General features: G+C 38.8%; 1 protein-coding gene across 2 annotated transcripts in view; it reads left to right on the top strand.

Moving 5' to 3' along the window:
• The window catches only part of LOC124717071, a 78,245-nt gene that overhangs the window by 2,343 nt on the left and 51,076 nt on the right, over positions 1 to 24,826 (top strand). For both annotated transcript variants that reach the window (XM_047243753.1, XM_047243754.1), the window contains exon 3: positions 22,083 to 22,274. In XM_047243753.1, coding sequence (XP_047099709.1) covers positions 22,083 to 22,274 — 192 coding nt within the window. The remainder of the gene's footprint in view (positions 1 to 22,082; positions 22,275 to 24,826) is intronic.

Raw genomic sequence — 24,826 nt, forward strand, 5'->3', positions numbered from 1 at the left:
ATTGGCAAAGCAAACAAATGTGACAATGAAATCATAGATGTGGTGACACATTGATCCGAAGCATAGCTTGAAGTCTAGGTCAGATTGATAAGTGACAGTCGGGTTATCAGCTGTTGAAATGCTATTGAAGGCTTCAGTTAGCTTAAGCCTTTTTTTTATATATACAGCTGGTACATGACAGTAGTGGCATGTAAAAAAGATAAATGCCAAAACATATGGAAAATCTATTATAGTTTATTAATATGGGCCAAAACATAAACTTGTGCTTAATAGCTTGTTTGTCTTTGGAACAAAATACATCAATAATTCTTCATATCAGGAATCTGACAGTTGATAGGTTGTGGAGGTATGTGGTGTTAGATGTCTATTCACAGGTATTGTAATCTGTGTAAGTAAAAGCCTGCTGATTGCTTATGTAGTGATGGCACCCAATAGCAACCCAGATTTGTTCCATAGAATTTACATCAGGTGAATTTGTTCGCCGAGACATCTTGAGTTCACGACAATGCTCCTCAAACCACTGTAGCATGGTTATGGCAGCATTTTAGGAGATGAGCAGTGATCTAGTATAGCAAAACTGTGATTCATCTGAAGGGCTGGCATGTTTCCGTTGATTGACAGTCAAATCCTGATGGTCCCATGCTCACTACAGTCATAATTGACGATGTTGTTGGGTCAACATGTGAAAGCATAGGGGGTGGTGTGCTGCAGAGCTCCATGTTCAACAATGTGTAATGAACAGTATGCTCTGAAATACTTGTGCATGCACCAGCATTGTGCTCTTTTGGCAGAGATGCCACAGACCACCCTGTATCCTACTTTACAGGGCAGACAGCCTTGGAACCCAATGTTCCGTGAATAGTCGAGAACGTCCGACCATTTAGCACCTAGTTTGTTTCACTGTCCTTCTACCTCCTTCTGTAGATGCTCACAACATTAGCATGTGAACTTGCAATCAGCTTTGTCATTTTCGAGATACTTGTTCACAGGCTCTGCATAATAATAATCTTCCCTTTGTCAAAGTCGCTTATCTCCGTGGATTTCCCCATTTGCAGCCCGTATCCTCACTAGGATTATCCCCCGTATATGTCTGCTCAACTTACATACTTTCGCTACCACTTCACGTGGCCGTAATGCCACCAGGTGACATCAAACATCGCTGTGGGCTGTGGTCATGTTTTGGCTCGTCAGTGTATATGCTGGTCCCTGTCTTCGTGCCTCCCATGTCACTCATTCTACACTCACACCATCCTCTCCTTACTCTCCATCTTCCTGTGTCGTACCTCCCCCTCCCAATCCACTCTTCCACATCACTGTGCACCATAAACAACTTCTCCCCTGCCTACAGCAGGGTTAGCTTCCTTGGGCTGCAGTCCTATATCATCCACTTGTACCCCATCTCTATGAGCTGTCAGTCATCCTTCCCTCCCACCCTTCCTGCCTCCTTTCTCTCCCTGCGGACTCTGTCCACCAGTATCCCTTCTTTCCGCCCAAGCTACTGTGTAGAGACCAGAACAGTATAGCTATACAGTTCTTTTAGCTCTGAAGATGGATAGACGGATCTCATCTAAAAGTTAGCAACATTTTTGTATGAGTATACAGCTTCTTAAGCCACCATAGGACTGTCTGTCAAGCCCAAATCCAGGGAATAAAAAAAACATACATTGTAAAATACTGTAGCTCCAGTGAATATGGTAGCATTTTGTCAAGCAGTGACAGACTATGCTGTTACATTGATTATGAATCATTTTAAGACGTGTTGCTATTATGTCTACATAAATGTGCCACAATCTACTGTGCATGACAAAGGGCACATTTTACCAATTTTATCATTTTATTTTCTTGATCCACTAGTCTATTGAGTTACGGAAAAAATGACTGTCCGTATGCCTCTGTACGTGTCCTAATCTTTCATATCTTTTTATCACAATCCCTATCTGAGGTATATCTATATCTACATCTACATTTATACTCTGCAAGCCACCCAACGGTGTGTGGCGGAGGGCACTTTACATGCCACTGTCATTACCTCCCTTTTCTGTTCCAGTCGCGTATGGTTCGCGGGAAGAACGACTGTCTGAAAACCTCCGTGCGTGCTCGAATCTCTCTAATTTTACATTCGTGGTCTCCTCGGGAGGTATAAGTAGGGGGAAGCAATATATTCGATACCTCATCCAGAAACGCACCCTCTCGAAACCTGGCGAGCAAGCTACACCGCGATGCAGAGCCCTCTCTTGCAGAGTCTGCCACTTGAGTTTGCTAAACATCTCCATAATGCTATCACCCTTACCAAATAACCCTGTGACGAAACGCTCCGCTCTTCTTTAGATCTTCTCTATCTCCTCCGTCAACGCGATCTGGTACGGATCCCACACTGATGAGCAATACTCAGGTATAGGTCGAACGAGTGTTTTGTAAGCCACCTCCTTTGTTGATAGACTACATTTTCTAAGAACTCTCCCAATGAATCTCAACCTGGTACCCGCCTTACCAACAATTAATTTTATATGATCATTCCACTTCATATCGTTCCACACACATACTCCCAGATATTTTACAGAAGTAACTGCTACCAGTGTTTGTTCCACTATCATATAATCATACATTACATTTGTCTATGTTAAGGGTAAGTTGCCACTCCCTGCTCCAAGTGCCTATCCGCTGCAGATCTTCCTGCATTTCGCTGCAATTTTCTAATGCTGCAACTTCTCTGTATACTACAGCATCATGGTGAAAAGCCACATGGATCTTCAGACAGTATCTACTAGGTCATTTATATATATTGTGAAAAGCACTGGTCCCATAACATTCCCCTGTGGCACGCCAGAGGTTACTTCAACGTCTGTAGACTTCTCTACATTGAGAACAACATGCTGTGTTCTGTTTGCTAAATACTCTTCAATCCAGCCACACAGCTGGTCTGATATTCCGTAGGCTCTTACTTTTTATCAGGCGACAGTGCGGAACTGTATCGAACGCCTTCCGGAAGTCAAGGAAAATGGCATCTATCTGGGAGCCTGTATCATGAACAAATGAAGCGAGTTGTGTCTCACACGATTGCTGTTTCCGGAATCCATGTTGATTCCTACAGAGTAGATTCTGGGTTTCCAAAAACGACATGATACTCCAGCAAAAAACATGTTCTAAAATTCTACAACAGCTTGACGTCAGAGATATAGGTCTATAGTTTTGTGCATCTGCTCGACGATCCTTCTTGAAGACGGGGACTACCTGTGCTCTTTTCCAATCATTTGGAACCTTCCGTTCCTCTAGAGACTTGCGGTACATGGCTGTTAGAAGGGGGGGGAAGTTCTTTCGCGTACTCTGTGTAGAATCGAATTGGTATCCCGTCAGGTCCAGTGGACTTATCTCTGTTGAGTGATTCCAGTTGCTTTTCTATTCCTTGGACACTTATTTCGATGTCAGCCATTTTTTCGTTTGTGTGAGAGTATTTAGAGAAGGAACTGCAGTGCGGTCTTCCTCTGTGAAACAACTTTGGAAAAAGGTGTTTAGTATTTCAGCTTTATGCGTGTCATCCTCTGTTTCAATGCAATCATCATTCCGGAGTGTCTGGATATGCTGTTTCGAGCTACTTACTGATTTAACGTAAGACCAGAACTTCCTAGGATTTTCTGTCAACTCGGTGCATAGAATAGATATATGGTGGTGATATGCAGATAAAGTAGGAAGTAGCATTTGTTCAGAAGTTGTGTGTGGAAAGAATATTGGGGTCAATGAAAGCGTCCAGTTCCACCCATCTCCTTTGACCCATGATTTAATGGTGTTGTGGTGTGTGAGGTCACTGCAGCACAGAGTTTTTTTTGTTTGTTTGCAGATGTTGTGTTTTGTTTGGTGGTGCTCTCTGGTGGTGTATTTGTGTGTACTAAGTGTAATGTGTTGTATTGGGTTCATTTGAGGTATGGTGTTGGCAGTTGCAACATCACTGTGAGTGTACATAGTTTGTGGTGTTACATGGTTTGGAAGTGTTTTCAGTGAGTTATTAATGTTTTTTTGTTTATGTGTTTGGCATTTTTGTTAGTCCATGCCGGCCACTGTGGCCGAGCGGTTCCAGGCACTTCAGTCCAGAACCGTGCGCCTGCTACGGTCGCAGGTTCAAATCCTGCCTCGGGCATGGATGTGTGTGATGTCCTTAGGTTAGTTAGGTTTAAGTAGTTCTAATTCTAGGGTACTGATGACCTCAGATGTTAAATCCTATAGTAATTACAGCCATTTGAACCATTTGTTAGGCCATATTGGTTTGGTGTTTGTTTTGCGAGAAGTTGAATTTGTTGTATGGTTTCTGTTAGGTATGGACATGACAGTGAAATTTAATAGTGCATCATTGCATGCCAAGATGGGTGATGACATGATGTCTATTATTAAATTTCTGCATTTATTTGTGCTGGTTGCAGTGTGTTAGGTGCAACATTTGTGGTAATAATGAGGCATGGGAGTTCTGTGTCTCGGACCAGGGGTGCGTATATGTGGCAGTGTCGCTGGGATAACATCTGGCAGTTGATTAGACATGATACCTGGTTCAAGAAATGTAGGTTGGCCATGAGGGAGATTGTTTTGTTGACTTATTATTTTTTTAATATAGATCCTCTATTGGTTTTTGTGACTGTGAGACTGGTGTGGTTGAGGGAACGGTGTTGAATTGGTTTTATTTTTGTCGAGAGGTTTATCCTGAGTACGCTAAGTATAGGGAAAGCTGAGTGGGCGGTGGTTATTTGTTGAGATTGATGAGTCGCAGTTCGGTTAGAGGAAGTATGGGAGGGGAGTTCTCGGGTTGGTTTTGCAGGTGGGAGGGAGGGGGCGCCTGCTATTTCGGGGATTTGATATGCTGATTGTGTTTGAAGGGTTTTGGAGGGCAGTACTAAGAGGGAATTGGTGTGTTTGATCGAAGAATATATTGAAGAGGGGAGCACTACAGTTTGATAAGTTTTCATCCTATAGGGGTGTGTGAAAGAGGGGTTGTGAGCATTTAGTTGATAATCACAGTACTGAGTTTAAAGATTATGAAACTGGGGCTTCTATTAATACAATAGAAGAGTTGTTTTTTGGGCAGGGAGAGCTAAATCGGTCATAAGGATGAGGAAGAGGCACTCTTCCAACCTGCAATCTCATTTAGATGAGTTTTGGTGACTGAAAAGTGTCATTGGGGATTACTGTATTTTTCACGTTTTTTTGAGGATTGTGAGTAAGATGTATAGGACGAGGGTGGTGAGTTTTTGGGGATGCGTTTGTGTGACATTTGGGGGAGGGAGGTTGTGGGTATTGGTTGTGGAGTTAACGGGGCAGGTTGTGGATGGGGTCGGGGAGAGGGGGGTGTTTTATAATTATGTTCTAGAGGACCAGTTTGGTGGCAGTTTTTGTTGATTTGTAAGGTGTGATTGATTTTGGTTTATTTTGTGTTTTATTCTTTTATTATTTTTTTAATTTTTTATTTATTATTTATTTATTTTTTTTGGAAGGGGGGTTGATGTGGGTGGTTTAGGGTTGATTTGTGGGTGGTAGGTTGTGGGTGGTTTAGGAGGTTTTTGTTGTGTTTAGGGTGGCCAACCTACATTGTATCGCTGGATCCTGTTGTCAGTAAGCAATTTTTGTTTTGGCTTTAAGTAATTGTTATGTTTTGTGTATTAAGGTAGGTTGATTGTGTTTTGATTGATGTAGTAATGTCTGATTTTTGGTTTGTTGAGGTACTGGGCTTCTGGTTCTATTTTTCGTAGTTGTAAGTGTTGGTGTTTTGATATCAACAGTTGTGGCTGAGCTACATAGGCTAAGGGAAATGTCAGATTCCTGTGGTTTTTGTTGGTGTTGTGGAATGCTGTAATTTTTTTTCCCCCCCTCATGATATTGTTTTGGGATTGTGCGGCATTTTTTCTTATTGCTGTATATTTAGCTTGTCCGCGCCCGAAACCCCTAATATCCCGCAATTGTCATGTTATTTATTTTTGGAGTGAGGCAATATTGTGTTATTTAGGTGCTTTCGCATTATTTTGTGTGTGTACATAGTGACGTCATAGTTGCCATATTGGATATGTGGAAGTAGGAGTTTCTACTGTATTGATGACATCATGGGTCAAAGCAGATGGGTGGAATCAGATGCTTCTTTAATGCCAAATATTGTGTTAAGTAGTTTACTGTACATCATTTAAATCCTCCTGACTGGTTTTTATTGCTGCTGATAATCAGTTTAAGCTAAACTGTGATTTACATAGTCACAATAGGAGAGAGACAAATCATTTTCATGTAGACTTTGCCTTTTTTTCCAGGGTTCAGTGATGACGTTACAATGCACAGCATGTAAGCGGCCCGTTATTAAATCTTATCTGTGATTGTCTTAGTAAATGGCATAAACTATACTGTTTATTCAGAGTATGTCCTGGCTTTCGAGGGTTAGGTTAAGCAGTAATCTAAAAGCAAAACTTAAACTGCTGCAAATAAAATTGGTAGTAATCATTTTTATAAGTTCGATTTTCACAAATATTTGACTGTTTTTTTTCCCCAAATGTGGCACTATTTCTTTTAAGATTTATTTACTTATATTTTCCATTGCTGTGTCTACTTGACCTAAATAGCTCAATTTTAGTTGTCAATTCCATGTTTCATTATTTTTCATGATTTTTTTTTTAGCCATACCTTGTTCTTGTGTCAGTTGGTCTGCTATATTGGGCCACTTCATAAGAAATCAACCAACAATCAAATAAACTTGAACCCTGATATTTTATAATTTAGTAATTTTTGTCATTTTATTGTATTAGAATAAGATAGTCCAAAATTAGATTTTTCAGACATTTTGTTTTTGTGTTATTAATTTTTAAAGTTTCCTGAAATTGTGTAATTTTTGCAGTGTTTGGAAACCTAGAAATGGCTAGTCTCAAAGTATTTGACATACAGACCTGCAACTTAGACAGTTGTATTTTGTTCATTGGTCTCTAAGAATATGTGCTGCTTGACCAAATTCATGAAGATGCAAAATGTTCCCAAACAAAATGATAAGTTCTACAAATTTCAGAAATCAGATATTTAGTTTTTTTAAAAAACACAATGTGTTATACACTATTTGTTAATCTGTGTGCCAAATGTCATGATGCTATTCCAAAGGGAACATGTGGAAATAATTTTATTTTACTGCTATATGCAGTTCCAAGTGTACCTTAAGTGCACTTGGGTTTGGAAGTTGGCTTATAAAAATATAGTTAAAGTGAAATTATTGAATATTAATTAAGCACACTTTGCTTTTTCATTTTAAAGTTTTACTAAACCATGCTGTCCAACAATTAACATAAGCAATGCCTTCTGCCATTTTATATAACATTTAATATACAGTAATTGTGGTTTATAGTTGTGGATCAACAAAAAGGAAATAGATATTTTTAATATGTGAGGGTAATCCCAAAAGTAAGGTCTCCTATTTTTTTATAAGTACAGAACTCTGTGTGTGTGTGTGTGTGTGTGTGTGTGTGTGTGTGTGTGTGTGTGTGTGTGTGTGTAAGGTCTCCTACAGTTGGTCACACTGTTATGAAGAGTGCCTCATGCGCTGTGTGTAAACATGCGCATGCCGTGCTGAGACGCTCAGTCTTGGCCTGGCAGCCATTGAGAATGGAGCTCCCGTTAGATGTTACCACCAAGTGTGAATTGCACACAGTTATTTGGTTTTTGACCGATAAGGGCACTGTGCCAATTGAAATCCATCGCCAGTTGACGGAAGTGTATGGTGAGTCGCGCATGAATGTCAAAAATGTTCGTAAGTGGTGTAGAGCATTTTCAGTCTGCCGGTAAAGTCATCACAACCATTTTTTGGGATCAGAAAGGGGTGTTGTTGGTCGACTTTGTGCCCACTGGGACCACAATTAACGCTGACAGGTACTGTGAGACTGAAAAAACTCAAACGGGCAATTCAGAACCGGAGAAGAGGAATGTTGAGCAAGGACATACACATTCTCCATGACAACACCCGGCCACACATCGCTCGGCAAACCGTTGCTCTCCTGCAACAGTTTCAGTGGAACATAATCACCCACCCAGTGATTCTCACCTGTTCCCCAGGCCAAAAGAACATTTGGCCGGAAAGCGATTCAGCTGCGATGATGAGGTGAAAGAAGAGGTTCATAACTTTCTGAACAGCATGGCAGTGAGCTTGTATGACATAGGCATACAAAAACTGCCACAGCATCTACAAAAATGTGTCAACAGAAATGGTGATTGTCAAAAAATAGCTAAATGTTCAATCTGTAAACTGATGTAAACCATTGTAGAAATAAACAGGTCTATGTACTTATAAAAAAAATAGGAGACCTTACTTTTGGGATTACCCTCGTATAATGAAACAAAAACAATCACTTGTATTGACAGTAATTCACTCCAGAAGAGCTTAGTTGTTGAGATAAAATTAGCAAAGCACTGGTGAAGGAAAGAGGACCAGGTTGCTGCATGCATGTGTAACTCATTGAGTCCTTGGGCTCAGGTGATAGTGACAGAAAAATGGCAGTGTCATGATTTAAAATACGTAATCTTGAAAGGCACCTGTTGGAATATGGCAATTACCAAGCACAGCCAACAATGTGGACTGAATATTGTACATGTTGTATCCCTACATATGCAGTTCAATGTTTTATTGGAAAAATCAAGCATTTTAAATAATCACACTTGCACATTTGTGCCACATGATCGCCTGAGGATGTCCATATAGAAATATAGAATCAAACTAGTGGTGCAATGAATGTAACACACACAATTTTGATAGTTTTATAAATTAGCAATTCAGAAATGAAAGTCCCAACAGAATTTTTAATTTGGTTTTTTTTTATGAAAACTACTACACTACTATAAATATAAAAAAAAAAAATTATAAAAATCTGAGGTGTCAAGAACCTGCTCATTGGTAGATTTCACATGGACTGATTTTATTTTACTATTACTGTGTTTGTAAGATTCTTATGTTACATCATAGTTTTCCCCACCCAGAACAGAGTTTTCCCATTGTTGTCATGTTTGTTTCTATTATTATTATTATTAATTATTATTATTATAATTTCTCTTTCCTGTCTCAGACATTATTTCTGGTTAAAAATGGAAATTGACGCAGACCTTGATCAAGCGTGACTTCCTTTTATTATTATTATTATTAATTCCTGCAGTTCTATAATTCATCATTACATTTTGAAGCCATGATAACGTTTATGAGTATTGGATGGCATTTTGAAATGTTGCATCTTTCCAGTATGATATTAGAGGTCAAAGCTTACGAGTCAAATTGCATACTGAAGTTTATCAGAGTTGTGTACTTTGGTGGTAAGATACTCAGAATCTTCTGTCGGTTCTTGGTAGAACAACATTATAATAAGTAAAAAGCACCAGCTTTTTTTTGTTCTACAATATTACTTTTATTGTGTTAACTGGATTTCGGCTTACAAGGCCATCTCCAGACATTTACTAGTATTGTCGCGAAAGAAGTTACAATGTTTGCGAACGACATTGGAAGAGAAGTTTATTTATTTATCGTATGGCAATACAGACACATAAGAAAGAAACAGACAAATCACTAATATAACCAACATTAATAATTGCAAACAAACATTACTAATATAACCAAGTTTAAGGATTACAAACAAACATCAAGTTTATTATATAGATAAGTAACACATCTAGACTGAAGCAGAAACATATAGTAAGTAACATGTTTGACAGTGTGGTGGTAATGCAATGAAAAAGTAAAAAATTGAACAGTAAATAAATAAAAATGGAGTAGACAGGAAAAACTTTAACCCAAAATAGGAACTGCATGCCTACATAAGTTTCTATTAATAAACAAAACTAATAAAATAAAATAAGACAAGACTACATCAGGAGGTATAAAACATGTAGTGAGATACATAAACCAATTAAAAGAAGAAACAATTTTCAGTGAAACTACAGAATATATAAGGAAGTTAAGCAATATCAATAAGATAAACAGAAATAAATAAATGCAGGACACTGGAGGAGTTTGAGGGAACTTACGGTAAATACAATCTTTGAGAGTGTGGTGGTGCTGCATTTTACCATTAACATTATATTCAAAACTGTGGCTATGTAACAGTCTGCATGAAATAAATGATCCAAGGAAAATGATGTTGTTGTTGTGGTCTTCAGTCCAAAGACTGGTTTGATGCAGCTCTCCGTGCTACTCTATCCTGTGCAAGCTTCTTCATCTCCCAGTACCTACTGCAACCTACATCCTTCTGAATCTGCTTTGTGTATTCATCTCTTGGTCTGCTTCTACGATTTTTACCCTCCACACTGCTCTCCAATACTAAACTGGTGATCCCTTGATGCCTCAGAACATGTCCTACCAACCAATCCCTTCTTCTAGTCAAGTTGTGCCACAAACTTCTCTTCTCCGTAATCCTATTCAATACTTCCTCATTAGTTATGTGAGCTACCCATCTAATCTTCAGGAAAATATAAACCATATCTGATGAGACAACTACGAAAGGTGTTAAACACGGACAGTAATACAAGTACCAGTTAAAAGAAAGCCTTAACAATTGAAACTACAGTCTATATGGAATACATAGACAACTTCAATAAAACAGAAGAACTTAATGAATACAGGAAAATGGGAATATGTAGGAAAAGACAGTGTGGGAAGTAATGAAAAACAGAGATGATCATACGAAGTTTAGGAGAGGGGAAGTGTTGAGCTGTGTCTGGTCATTTAGGAATTGATCTGGATTGTGAGCTAGATGTTTGTTAATTTCCAGGGCTTCCAGCAGGTTGAGTTTATGGCCTTTCTTTGCTATGTGAAGTACATGGGACACTGGCTGGTAGTTGTGACCCCTGCTCAGTACATGCTCAGCAAATGCGGAGTCAGAATTCTGCAATGTCCACCTGCGTTCATGTTCAGCTAGCCCATTTGCTATGTCTCTGCCTGACTGACCGATGTAAAATTTGTCACAATCAGGACAAGTGATTTTGTATACCCCAGTGTTGGCTAATAACTGGATCTTATCTTTTCTATTAAAAATACACTGGGCTGTTGTGTTCTTAACATAGTAGGAAAGCCTACACTTGCAGGCTTTCAGTGCTTTGGCTACAATCTGTGATACCTGACCTAGATATGGTAGTGTGCACCATTTCTTGCAGACAGTGGATGGGGAAGCAGGTGGGGTATGGAGGAGGGGTATAATTTTCCATTTTTGTTTCCTGTGCAAGATGTAGTCAATCCGCCATTGGCTGTGGCAATAAATTTTATTGTATCTAACCTTTAAAATCATCTCTGAACATGGGGACAGATATGAGGTGGTGTACCACTGAGTGAAAAGCTGCTCGTTTGTGAACTATGGGGTGTTGTGAGAAAGAACGTATTACTGTGTCTCTAGTTGTAGTTTTTCTATAAATTTTGAAGTAATGTGTGTGCGTGTGTGTGTGTACTGATGTCAATTGTTAGATCTAAGTAGTTCATGGATTTGTTGCCAATCTTCTTTGTGAACTGAATATTTTTATGTTGACTGTTCAGTTTTTTCAAAAATATATTGAGTTGTCTTGTATTACCTGTCCACATACACAGGAAATCATCTACATATCTAAATCAGTATTTGATATTTTTAGTCAAAGGTTCTGCTTTTAGAAAATTTTGTTCCAAATGGTCCATAAATATTTCAGCCAATAGTCGACTGAGAGGAGAACCCATAGCTAAGCCATCTAATTGTTTATAAAGAGTCCCTTGAAACTGGAAATAGTTCTGTGCCAAACATGTCTGAGTGGCCAGTCTGAAGTTGTTCAGTTCCACAGGATTGACATTAGACTTGGGCATCAGCTCTGTCAGAATATCGATGAATTCCACTAGTGATATGTTGGAAAACGAACTGCAAACATCAAAGGATACTAATTTATCACTGTGTGGGACAGATATACCTTTTAACTTATTTACTAGGTCCACAGAGTTTGAAACACCATGCTTTGGTTTGAATTTAGTCTTGCTCTTAATTAGGACATCCAGTTTACTTGCTAGTTTGTAAGATGGAGCAGTGAATGCTGATACAGCTGAACGAATAGGAACATCTTGTTTATAGAGTTTAGGAAGCGCATACATTCTAGGAGGCACTGGGTTCATATTAGTCAAGTTTTGCTTCAAACACATGCTTTTGCATGGATTGATTGCAATTTAACATCCTCTTTGCATTACCACCAAACGGTCAAACATGTTACTTACTGTATGTTTCTGCTTCAGTCTAGACGTGTTACTTCTCTTCCAATGTTGTTTGCAAACATTGTAACTTCTTTGGTGACAACACTCAGTAAATGTCTGAAGATGGCCTTGTAAGCTGAAAACCAGTTAACACAATAAAAGTAATACTGTAGAATAAAATCAAACTGGCGCTCTTCATTTATTATAAAATTAAAAGCATATCATTAGCCGCTATTTTAACAAATTGTCTGAATATGTAGATTCAGGGATTGAAAAGTTGTTAGCTACTTGGCAAGTACCGGTGTAATAATCCATACATACTTTTTGTACTAATATTATAAATGCAAATTAAATCTTTGGGTTATGTTTTCATGACTAAGCTGCTGAATAGATTTTGATGAAATTTGGTATGGAGATTGCACGAACCCTGAGAAAGGACATAAGCTACTTTACAAAGGATAAAAATAATTGACCACTGAGAGGGTGAAGCAGGGAATGGAACAGCTTGTTCACATCAGTGAACATAAACCATGTTAGAAATTACTAATTTTGTTGTATGATGTATAGCACTAAGTTGTACCATGCAGAATATTAATAGTGATCTAAGTTTCATAGGTGGAAAGGTCATATTATTGGCTTGCAGTTGTATGCACTTTTTTTGTAGTAACTAATGGGATATTCGTAGATGAAATAATCTCGTAGTAAAAAGTATCAGTCTTATTGTAGTAAAACTGTCATCATTCCGAAGATTGTTTTGAACACAACATTGTTCTGGGGTGTGGTCCTGTTGGAGGTAGCAACATTTGAACTGAGATACTGAACCAGTTCTAGTGGAAACTCAGTTTGACATGAGTCCTGAACTACGGTGTAACTCAGAATTTTGAACATGAACAACATTTATGTATATGTGGTGTCTTTTGGACACGTCCAAAAGAACAGACACCACTTATATATAGTTAAGACAAGACAGCCAATGATTGTGTGTGTGTGTGTGTGTGTGTGTGTGTGTGTGTGTGTGTGTGTGTGTGTGTGTGTGTGTGTGTGTGTGTGTTTTTGTGTCAGCGCCCTGACACATGTTAAAAGAAACTAATGTGGGCAAGTTTAATAAAATGGAAGCATACACACAAAGAAAGCAGGAAAAGATGAAACATGCTGTATAAGAAAATAAAATGTAAGGAAAACGAGAAAGGAGTGTCAAGGATGCCACAGGAAATTGTTACTGGTTGGGCACTTGCGTAAAATATGGGCAAGCCAGTCACCCTATGAACAATTAAGACCCTCTCCCTAAAATCTTGTTAAAAACATTGGTCAAGTCACAGAACTTTAACACTTTAACCACATTCGTTTGAGTATTTCTTAAAAGAGAGTGCAGATGCACATCAGGCTTGAACACTTACATGAATTGGTAAAATGCCATGAGTAATGTGAAGATAATGGTCAAGGGTCACTACATTAGTACTGTGTGGATAAGTTGAGCGTTTGGGTCTGACAGGAGATATGCTATGGTAGTCCCAGCAGTTATGGAGAGTACTGTCTCTGGATGGCTTATGGTAAGAGGAGCTGCATAGTAAGCAGGAGATCCAGTTTGAATCCTGGTCCAGCAAAAATTTTAAACTTTCCCAATTGATTTAAATCAGTACCACTTGCAGCCAATGCCTGTAATTCCTTTGTGAGTTAACAAACATTGCCAGAGATGAAAGAAAATCTTATGGGAGAATGTTAAAATATTTAGTTTAACAACAAATATGTGTGTAAAATTGCATGACATGGTATCAGGACAATATGTGGACGCTTTTCTGAAAATTGGTGAAGATCGTATTGATACAGGTGCCGATGGCATTGTTATACTAGGGCTGAATTCTGTAATATTTTTCACAATACAGAACAACTGGTGAGCAAAGTTGCTGACTTAATGAGTTTGTAGGATTGATAAGTGAAGAAACAGTGAAGAGTAGAAGATAATGTAGAATATGTACCTGTCAAAAATGTGAACAAGTCACCACATAAACTGAGGTTAAAAGTTGGTGCTCTGCTCCCTTTAAAGTGAAATCTTGATGCGACCAGATTGTGTAACAGTTCACACCTACAAATTACATGTATATGTCCTAAACATTGTCAAGAGTGTAACAGTTAGTGGTGCAGCTAAAGGAGAAAGCATTTTGATTCCACAAGTCCTAATGATACTGACATTTGTATTTTCAGTTCAAAAGATTGCAATTTCCACTAAAATTTGTTTTTAAAATGACTTTAAATGAAAAACAAGAACAAGAAAACTTGCCAGTATGAGTATAGAAAAAACATACTCTTCTCGTGGGCAACTCTGTGGCACGCTCATGTGTATTCAACTCAGAAAATTTGTATGACCTTGCAAAAGAAGGCAAGTGCAACAATGAGCCATAAATAATTAATAAGAAAGAAAAACTTTTGTACTTTAAAATATTTTAAGCTACAGTTTGACATAAGGTAAAATAATAAACATATTCATTATGTACCTGTATATCGGTACTACACACATTTATTCTTAAAGACATACATAATGTCTACATAAATATATACCTATAGCTTGTGTGTGTGTGTGTGGTTTTTTTTTTAGGCAGGGGGTGGGCTTTTTTTCTATTTTGCAACAAGTCATTTTGATTGAAAGCTGAATGTATAGTAGCCATTTTGTTGCGCCTGTCTGCAGCCCAGTCTTCTCTTTATGATGAATAGTAATCTATTCTTTTCATAATTTTGCGACTACGTACCCAGATATTTATAAATTACTAGCTTGCTTACTCACTATTGCTCAGTATGCATGCACAACCATAGGTAACAGCTAGCATACTGTAAACAGATCTCAGTACCTACAGATGTAAAAAATAGTTTCTTTGAAAAATACCAGTGTATCAAGTCAGTGTGAAGCTACTAATAGCAATAGACAGCCCTTTATAGTAAAACTGTGTAAGCAGCAGTTTTTTTCCCTCCAAAATAGCTTTCGTACTAATTTACTCATTAATTTAGGTAGTGTATGTGTGAATAGCATTAAGCAGTAGATAATGATGATTTATTGTTAGTCCCATATGCAGTTTAAGTTTCTATTATGTCCTCATTTGTTAGTGTATATCTTCACTCTTCCCATGTCCTTGAAGGTTCTCCTTAATGAGATATTTGGTACACGATGGATGAATGAATATAGATTCTGTAAATTTTCCAACACGATTTTGTCAGAACTATGCTGTTGTTCTTCTAAGGATTCCCATTTAGGTTCTATGAGCGTTTCTATGGCAATTTTGTATCAGCTTTTCTGACCTTTTATGATCGTAGCAGCGTATCTCTGAATTCTTTTGCTGGCAGTTCTCACACCTACTCAGAGAGAGTTTGACACAGGAACAAATGGTCATACTGGGTCGTTATAAAGTAAGTGCAGCTACTCAAAGAGATCCAGTGAGGGCTGTAATTGTTGTATGGCAGCAAAACTTGATAGATATTCTAATGTGTTAGTTAGTTCCTATTTAGGCCACCAGGCGCAAATCTGGCACTACGAAGTTAAGATGACATTTATAAATGTTTCCCTATATAATGGATGAGGAACAAGATGTGGACAGAAGAGGTCAAACTAGTGAGAAAGGCATAATGTTGATTTTATTACCAACTGCTGCTTACACAATTTGTATAATATGAGCACTGGAGACAGTGACAAGATGATGCATCCATAAGAGGGCGTGATTGACAGTTGCTTGCAGCAGAAAAGTTACATGGGTTCATATCAAGTGATCTTGCAGACTATGCATCTGGAAAGGTCTGGAAATAGCATGTTTGTGGAGGGTTGCATTAAGCAGATCTTTCACTGGGTGAACGACAGAGTTGTTGCTGCATGTTGTCTGAAAACAGTGGTTTTCCTGCAGTTCATGCTGTTCCCTAGCAGGAATCACATGCTGCACTAGGAGGTCTCGATAAGGTGCAAACGTCACGGAACACCTGACAGGCCTTTGGGTATATTGTCTTGAAAGAAGAATGGACCGAGACCAAAGGTGCTCGTGAATCTGCACCACAGAGTCACATACGGTGAGTATACTGGCTCTTTGTGCACAATGCGTGGTTCAACAGTATCCCCAATTCGGCAGGTCTATGCATTCACTGCACCCTGTAATGTCAAATGTGCCTTGTCACTCCCTGGAATATTGCCCGACCATGTCATCAACTTCGAACCATGCCAGAATCTGAAGAGCAAATTCAGAATGTTGCTACAGTTAATGAGGTTTCACTTGCTTCAGCGTTTGAATTGTGTACGGGTACCAGTGTAAAATAAATGACAAAACTTTCCATACTGTTAACCATGGGATGTAAAATTCTACTGACACTGCATGAACACTAGCACTACCTGGGACACATGCTTCACGATCATTTATAGCAACAACAACATCATCATTAACTTCACACACCTTCCTCATCCGTGTGCCACACAGGCTCATTTGTGTTTTCAAATTTCATTATCTTCTTTAATCCTTTCACAGGTCATGAGGGATATACTTCCCACTTAATGTATTACTGTACAGCATTCTGTACAATCTTGGCATCTAGTGGCAGTCTATTGCATCAGCTTAGTTTGTTTGTTATGAAATACAGCCTTCAAGACTGTGGGAAATGGATATCCTACCAAACAATGGTGTTTCAGTGGTTCTTGGGAAGTACTGTTACTACCAAAGTAGTTTCTGGAAGGTGTTTGTGAGGTATACTTACCACAGAATTAATCTGTCCTCCGTGATCCTTGGAAGTATATTTACCACAAACTTAGGGATATCCCAAAGTATTTGCGAATACGTCTTACCACCTCTACCTATGAAATGAAATGATCGTATGGCATTTTTGGCCAGGAGGCGCCATTCGGGGGAGTTTAGTCGCCGTATTGCAAGTCCTTTTTAGGTGACTCCACATTGGTGACTTGTGAGTCAATGATGATGAAAATGATGATATCAGGTGCATGAAAACTGCTACAACAGTCAGTTTCTGTTTGTAGTGGGATCACTACAGTTGTCCAGTTCACTTCTGCAATATACATTGTGACCTGTATCAGCTCGTACAATTATTGTGTGATAGTTTCTAGAATTGTTTTCACATTGTGGTAAGTAAACTTAAATATCAATTTTTTTTAATAAAGCGAAGAAACATAAAATAAAAATGGAAAATGATGTTCATTATTTTTTTACATTTAATGGCAACACAGCTCACAAAAGGGAAGAGGAAATCTATTTCCCACCATATCTTTAATACCTCACAAAGGTGCTGTGGTATATGTATCACCACTGTTTTTGGTCCTAAATCACAAAAATAAAATTATCAAAAAAATAAATGTAGTCAGTTGATCATAATTATGATAGGATAGCAAAAAAAATTCCTTCGCCGAGTTGCTTAAAAAAATGTGCCCACAAAAGGGTTAAATCATGTAATTACATCAACCGTCTCCCTCAAACCTTTCAGTCAGTGATAGTCTCTCAATGCAGCACTGTAATTGCTGCCATTCACATAAAACATTCACTAACAGTGCACAATCTCTTCTTGTTGGCCACACTATTCACTCACATTATTGCTTGTCAAATTACAGTATGGATGCCATGCAGTGTACAGTGCCAGATTTGCATCTGTTGGCCACATTTTGAACTAATTTGTTTTCCAGTGTAAATAGGTTCCAGATTAACACATTAGTATACCTGCAGAGTTTGGTGCCATATGATAATTACAACCCATCGGGTACTGGTGTCTTGTACATGTTTTCTTTCATGGCTGTCCTGTGTTTTGCCAGAACCCTTCTGGCATGTCTAACTCCTCCATTTGCCTCCCCTAATGCTGATTTTGTGTGATTGTCCATTTCATATACCTTCTTAGTATTACCCTTAAATGCATGTATGATATGACGTGCTCAAGTTGTTCGCCATTAATCTCGTAGCCAGATACTATCAGGTTGTTTGTTTTTGTTAATAGGTATTATTTTGATTTTGTCCAGATTTAAAGTGTGTCCCTATTCATTGCGGCAGGTGAATATTTTATCAATCTTCCTGCAATTACTTATAGTTGAAGGACAATACTTCCCTGTGTACATCATTACTAGTGAATGATCTTAATTGGTGCTGATCCTTTCTGATAAATCTTGTTTATGTGTAGTGGAAACATTAGAGGTCATATTAGGTGTATTTCACACAGGCGATGTGATACACGATGTGACACAGAAGCAAACCCGCTTTGGTGGAATGCATAGAAATATAGTGGAAGGGACTTAATGGACTCATACTGGGACAACAGTGATAAAGCACTGATAAGTGTCCATCGCATCGCCCGGTGAAACAGGCTATGCTGGTCGGGCCGGGCAAGTTGTATCATTCAGTACACAGGAAGGGAAATCTCAGGTCATCCAATGCGCCTAAGAAAAGATGTTTCTTCTAGATGAAGAAAAGCTACATCCATTTCTGTAATTAGTTTCTCACTAAAACCTTCACTGTTTGCGTAAAAAATTAAAAACCTCTGTCTTTTGTTTAGATGGTGTTCTTAACAGTAATCTTCGTTAAATTGTGAGGAAACTATTCAGTAAAAAAAATAAAAATAAAAATTCACGTCTTATAGGCAGATATCACAGCTTTATAATGAATTGGTTTTATTTATGCTATTGCCCATAGTTAATGTGATGTTGTTGTTGTGGTCTTCAGTCTTGAGACTGGTTTGATGCAGCTCTCCATGCTACTCTAACCTGGGCAAGCTTATTCATCTGCCAGTACCTACTGCAGCCTACATCCTTCTGAACCTGCTTATTGTATTCATCTCTTGGTCTCCCTCTACGATTTTTACCCTCCACACTGCCCTCCAATACTAAATTGGTGATCCCTCGATGTCTCAGAACGTGTCCTACCAACCGAACCCTTCTTCCAGTCAAGTTGTGCCACAAGTTCCTCTTCTCCCCAATTCTATTAAATACCTCCTTATTAGTTATGTGATCTACGCATCTAATCTTCAGCATTCTTCTGTAGCACCACATGTCGAAAGCTTCTACTCTCTTCTTGTCTAAACTATTTATCGTCCACGTTTCACTTCCATACATGGCTACACTCCATATAAATACTTTCAGAAACGACTTCCTGACAGTTAAATCTATACTCGATGTTAACAAATTTTTCTTCAAAAACGCTTTCCTGGCAATTGACAGTCTACATTTTATATTCTCTCTACTTCGACCATCATCAGTTATTTTGCTCCCCAAATAGCAAAACTCCTTTACTACTTTAAGTGTCTCATTTCCTAATCTAATTCCCTCAGCATCACCCGACTTAATTAGACTACATTTCATTATTGTCGTTTTGCTTTTGTTGATGTTCATCTTATACCCTCCATTCAAGACGCTGTCCATTCCATTCAACTGCTCTTCCAAGTCCTTTGCTGTCTCTGACAGAATTACAATATCATCTTCTCAATGGATTTTAATTCCTACTCCGAACTTTTCTTTTGTTTCCTTTATTGCTTGCTCAACTTACTGATTGAATAACATCGGGGATAGGCTACAACCCTGTCTCACTCCCTTCCCAACCACTGCTTCCCTTTCATACCCCTCGACTCTTATAACTGCCATCTGGTTTCTGTACCAATTGTAAATAGCCTTTCGCTCCCTGTATTTTACCCCTGCCATCTTCAGAATTTGAAAGAGAGTATTCCAATCAACATTGTCAAAAGCTTTATCTAAGTCTACGAATGCTAGAAATCTAGGTTTGCCTTTCCTTAATCTTTCTTCTAAGATAAGTCATAGGGTCAGTTAATGCGATACCTAGAGGTTAAAGAACGTGAATATTTTGAAAAGTTCGATGAAAAATATAGTCACTGGGCACTTTATGTTTGGTGCATTTTACAGCACATATTGCTGGGTAAGAAATGCAGCTAAGATATTGAAATTGTTTTTAATGCTGGAAAGAGAGCTGTACATCTTTCAGGTATTGAGTAAATATGTGATACATTTTGACATTTGGCCATGACAACCTAAGACGTCCCACACTCGACACTACTAAGGCCACGTGTAGCGCCATGCGCCATGCGGAGCTACCTCGTGTTTCTCTGTTTCATGTGCTGCCGATACAAGCCGAAGGATTCACTTGCATATGTACTTTCAAGTGGGAAACACGTCTTGACCTGTGCATTTCTTCCTGTGGGGATGTGTAGTTAAATGTCATTCACACAAGAGGACTGTTGGAAGACCTTTTTTGTCCAGCTTGTTGAAACAAGCCCTTGTCAGTGGAATTACGCAATTACTTTGTACTTGAAGGCAGATGGTGGTCAGCTTGGTGTGGTGGGAGATAGCAACAGAAATAAGAGAAATTGATTTAAAACTGCTGTGAAATCTGTACCATCATTTTTAACTCATTATTTTCGTTGTGGCAGTTTCTTATGCAGATAGCAAAGCTACAACTTTGCTCTCAGGAATTTATTTCATTCGACACAGAACTGGAGCAGCTGCTATTTGAGGTTCTGGACCACCTGCCCCCCCCCCCCCCCCCCCACCAAGTCTCATTTCTTTACCCCATACGTAAAGGGGTCTCGCTCTTCTGGGTATGTACTGCCACTTGCGGAAAATGAAGACGCTATGGCAGTTTTATTACAACTCTGTTTGCCACGGACCCTCAGGAAGTGGAAAGTTGTCAAACATCAGAAGAGACAAGTAATGTGGTTGAATGTGATGTCGTTGTACAACCACCTCCCCCAAAACAGAAGACGAAGCCGGCAAGGGTGGTGATGAGAAAGCATTAGCCAGCTGGCTGGAAATTAAAAAACATAATTACATGAAAGGACACCAGGAGTCATCAGCTGATGATGCTCACTGGATGTTTTCTCAGTCCATGCTCCTGAATTTCAAGAACTTAGTGACAGGTGTGGAAGAGCTCTATAAAGATAAAATTCCTGTTACTTTTGAATGAGCAGCTGGGCAAAAGTGAGGTGTAGATGTTGGAATTTTCCTCTTCATCGTGGTCTACTTCCATTTTACACACATTGTCTACCCCTGCACAGAATTCACAGCCACTGCCAGCGACGGTGACTGATCTTAGTGAGGCAACATTTCTCGCGAAGACATCTGAAATTTAATCACATTCTACATTAAGATTGAACGGTTGTAGCTTTTTAACTTTAACCATTATTTGTATATGTACTTCACTGAACAAATTACCACACTTGGTGGTCTTACTAAAAATAAACTTTTGATGGCGGCATTTTTAATGTCATTCTCATACTTTCACCAACTTCTCTTCACAGCAGGAGAAATAGTAAGTTGAAAAGTTGTGTTCTGTTTTTTCAGAACAGCTGATGGTAGTGGCTCCAGAAAGTGGGAGCTAGACTCATTCTGTAGAATTCTTGGAGTTCGTGGTTGTGTTGAGAGGTAACAAAACATCTCAGCTGAACTATGTTTGATATTAATAGCACAGTATGGGTGCACCCAGTCCTTGCTTTTTTTTATTCAGTTGTTTGTTCTTTAAATAATAAGTTACAGTAATGTCCTGTTCAGAAGTGCTAATGATTTGCAACTGAGCCAGAAACATGGTTCATACTGCCTTGTTGCTTGTTGTAACACAGGTCGCGTCGTGTATTGTGTAGCATATTGTATCTCCTTGGTGTGATCTCAGTCTTAGCGCTCGGGGTATGCCCTACGTCACTTTCATTCCTGAGGACGTTCGCCATCCTGTATAATGTACTGTGTTCTACTTGTCAAATATTCCTCAAACCAGTTATATTTACAAATACTATATGCAATCGTATGTCTTTATTACATAATTTTTAATGCCTGAAACACATTGTTTCTTTGTGTACAACCAAATTATATTGTCATGCTCTTGGGCAAGGTATTTCAGAAGTTTATAAATTGTGTGTCATTTGGTTTGTTGTACATTGTGGTTGCACTTTGCAGAGGCTGAAACATCTGGAGATTCTGTTGACCTTTGACATCCCAGACACACACTGCATTGAGCATAGGTTCGACAGACCACCCAACGAAAGTGAGGAGGAGTGTTTCGAGAGGCTGGGAGTCGAAATAAAACGTGGGTACTTTGACCCAAGTGAAGATGAAATAATAAAAAGAAACTGGGAGTCATTTTCTAAGGTAGTACTTTTTATAAGTTTATAGTATGCATGTGTATTGTACTTCTGTTAGTTAGTTGATATAGCTACAAAAATAGTAGTCTGACCTACTTTGAAAATCTATTGAATTACTTATTTAGAACTGCATGGTGTTGGGCAGTCCTAGTAATCCCAAACTTGAGTAGCTGTAGATTTCAGTTTGCAGGATTAATTAAATGCAATATCAAGCAGATAGGCGGTAACAAAATAATGCTGTAAATTACACGTATATGAAAACAGTTGTTGTGAAGTTTGTTGGCTTCCGCTTCTCTTTCAAGCTATCACCTTCCAATATGACACAGACTTTGTGCAATGCTCCGGTGCAGTCTGTCACTGCACTCTATGTAAAAAAAACTAGCATACAACAAAATCCCAAATATTGTTCCCACAAAGGTTGACTATCTTTGACACTCGTATAGACCTGATCATATAGTATAAGCTTTCATGGCTGGTATTGACATCACTTAAAACTTTTGGCCTAATAGACCATGGTTGATGTATAAAACTGTAATAATTTCAACAGAAAGGAGGAAGGTGTTAAATTAGATAAAATTTGGATGTAAACATTGCAACATAAGAATGATGATCTATTATTTTCGGCCGAGAATGTTGGTAGTAGCAGAGATAATCTCATTGCCAACGTCACATGTGGACTGTGGTGCCCTCTACACTGCCCATATATATTTGGTGCTCCCTTGAATCCTGGGTGCAGTTTGCCACTTTACCTCTGAAGATGGGTCCCACAGTCGAAGAGGAAATGTTGGGAGCAAGTTTTATACATCAACCACAGCCTATTAGCCTGGAAATTTTAAGTGATATCAGTGCCAGCCATGAAAGCTCACATTGTATGATCAATCGCCTCTACAGGGAGGATATCTCAGTGTCGATTTAATGATTTTAGGAAATGCTCGAGAAGAAAGCCCGACAACTCAGTCTGCTCACCTTCCTGTTATGCTGCAGGGACACTGCGACTGTTCAGAAATTTCTGAAGGTGAAGGGGGTGTTTTGCTTGGCATATACTGTATGGAATTGGCAATGCTACGAGAGAGGAATCACCAGATGTTGAAACCAGCAGTAAGCTATTACAGCTCCACTTATTTATTAGTAATACTCGGCAGTGTTTTGTCTGGAATAAGGTTGACGGTCTAATGTTCAGGACTGTGGAAATTAATGCAGAGATATCAGTTCATAAACAAATAGTAGTTCATTAGTCTACAGAACAACTTGTCGGTATCTTCATTTGAGGATAATTCTCGAACTGTTATTAATATGTCTGATGAAGATTTGGCTGAAGTTGAAATTTCTGTTCTAGCCAAAGGAGACAATTTCGCTTTGATGCCTTTAAAAATACCCGTGGAGGCTATTATAGCAAAGATTGAGGCAGGGGTCTGTCATATTCCACAGCAGTTGGTTGTTATAATTAGGATGGAAACAGCTAGAATTTTACGTACATACAAACCACCTAACAGTAATTTGTCTCGGGCACAAAGAAAGGCGCTGAGGGATATCAGTAGAGATACGAACCTTATTCTTTCTGCAGATAAAGGCAGTGCCACAGTTGCTGAGTGAGGACTATCATGAAAAGATCAGTATTTTGGATCCCATCATTTATAAAACACTTCAGAAGGATCTGACTAGGAAGATGTTAAAAATCACTAATTGATGGTGAGAGTGTCTTCTCTCCTTTGATGATACAATACTACTCTGTAAAACGGAACTGTAGCTGTCTAGGCTCTATGGGTTACCCAAGAAGCACAAAACACAGTTTCCTTCGAAGCCTATTATGGGTACTATAGGGTGTTCCACCCTTGAATAGCTAAACAACTTGCCTCACTGCTGCAACCTTATGTTGCTGGAACAGTCAGGCATTAGAAATTCAAATAATTTCGTTGACAAATTAAAAGAAATGTGTGTGGGTCAAAGTGATATCCTTTTTAGATTTGATGTTGTCATTCCTTAGCGTGATTAGAGTGGACGAAGCTCTGTCACATATAGTGGATATTTTTACAGCAGATATTGTGCAGTTATTCTGACACTGCCCCACGATGGCCTATTTTCAGTCCAATAATGATTTTTATGAACAGATCTACAGGGTGGATATGAGCAGTCCTCTTAGTCCAGCTGTGACCAAGTTTTTATGGAGAACTTTGAGCAATGGTCATTGCAGACTGCCAGCAAAAGACCAGCCAGGTGGTACCGCTACATTAATGACACATTCGTAGTATGGACATACGGTGCAGAGGAATTGGATGCCTTCCTGATAAAATTCAACTGCATCAATCAAAAAATACGATTTACTATGGAGATGGAGAATGGTGGTAAACTGAATTTCTGGATGTGGCTGTCTATCAAGGGGGAGGACAGGACATTCGGCCATAGGGTATATAGAAAAGCCACACATACCGACCATTGCCTACACAAAGGTTTCAACCACCACCCCAGACAAGAAAGAGGTGTTAATAAAACCTTGGTAGACAGGGCGCACAAAATTTGTGACCTGACTTATACTTAAGATGAGGTTGATAATGTAGGGTT

This window comes from Schistocerca piceifrons, chromosome 9, assembly GCF_021461385.2.
Source record: "Schistocerca piceifrons isolate TAMUIC-IGC-003096 chromosome 9, iqSchPice1.1, whole genome shotgun sequence".
In the NCBI taxonomy this organism is placed as follows: domain Eukaryota; kingdom Metazoa; phylum Arthropoda; class Insecta; order Orthoptera; family Acrididae; genus Schistocerca; species Schistocerca piceifrons.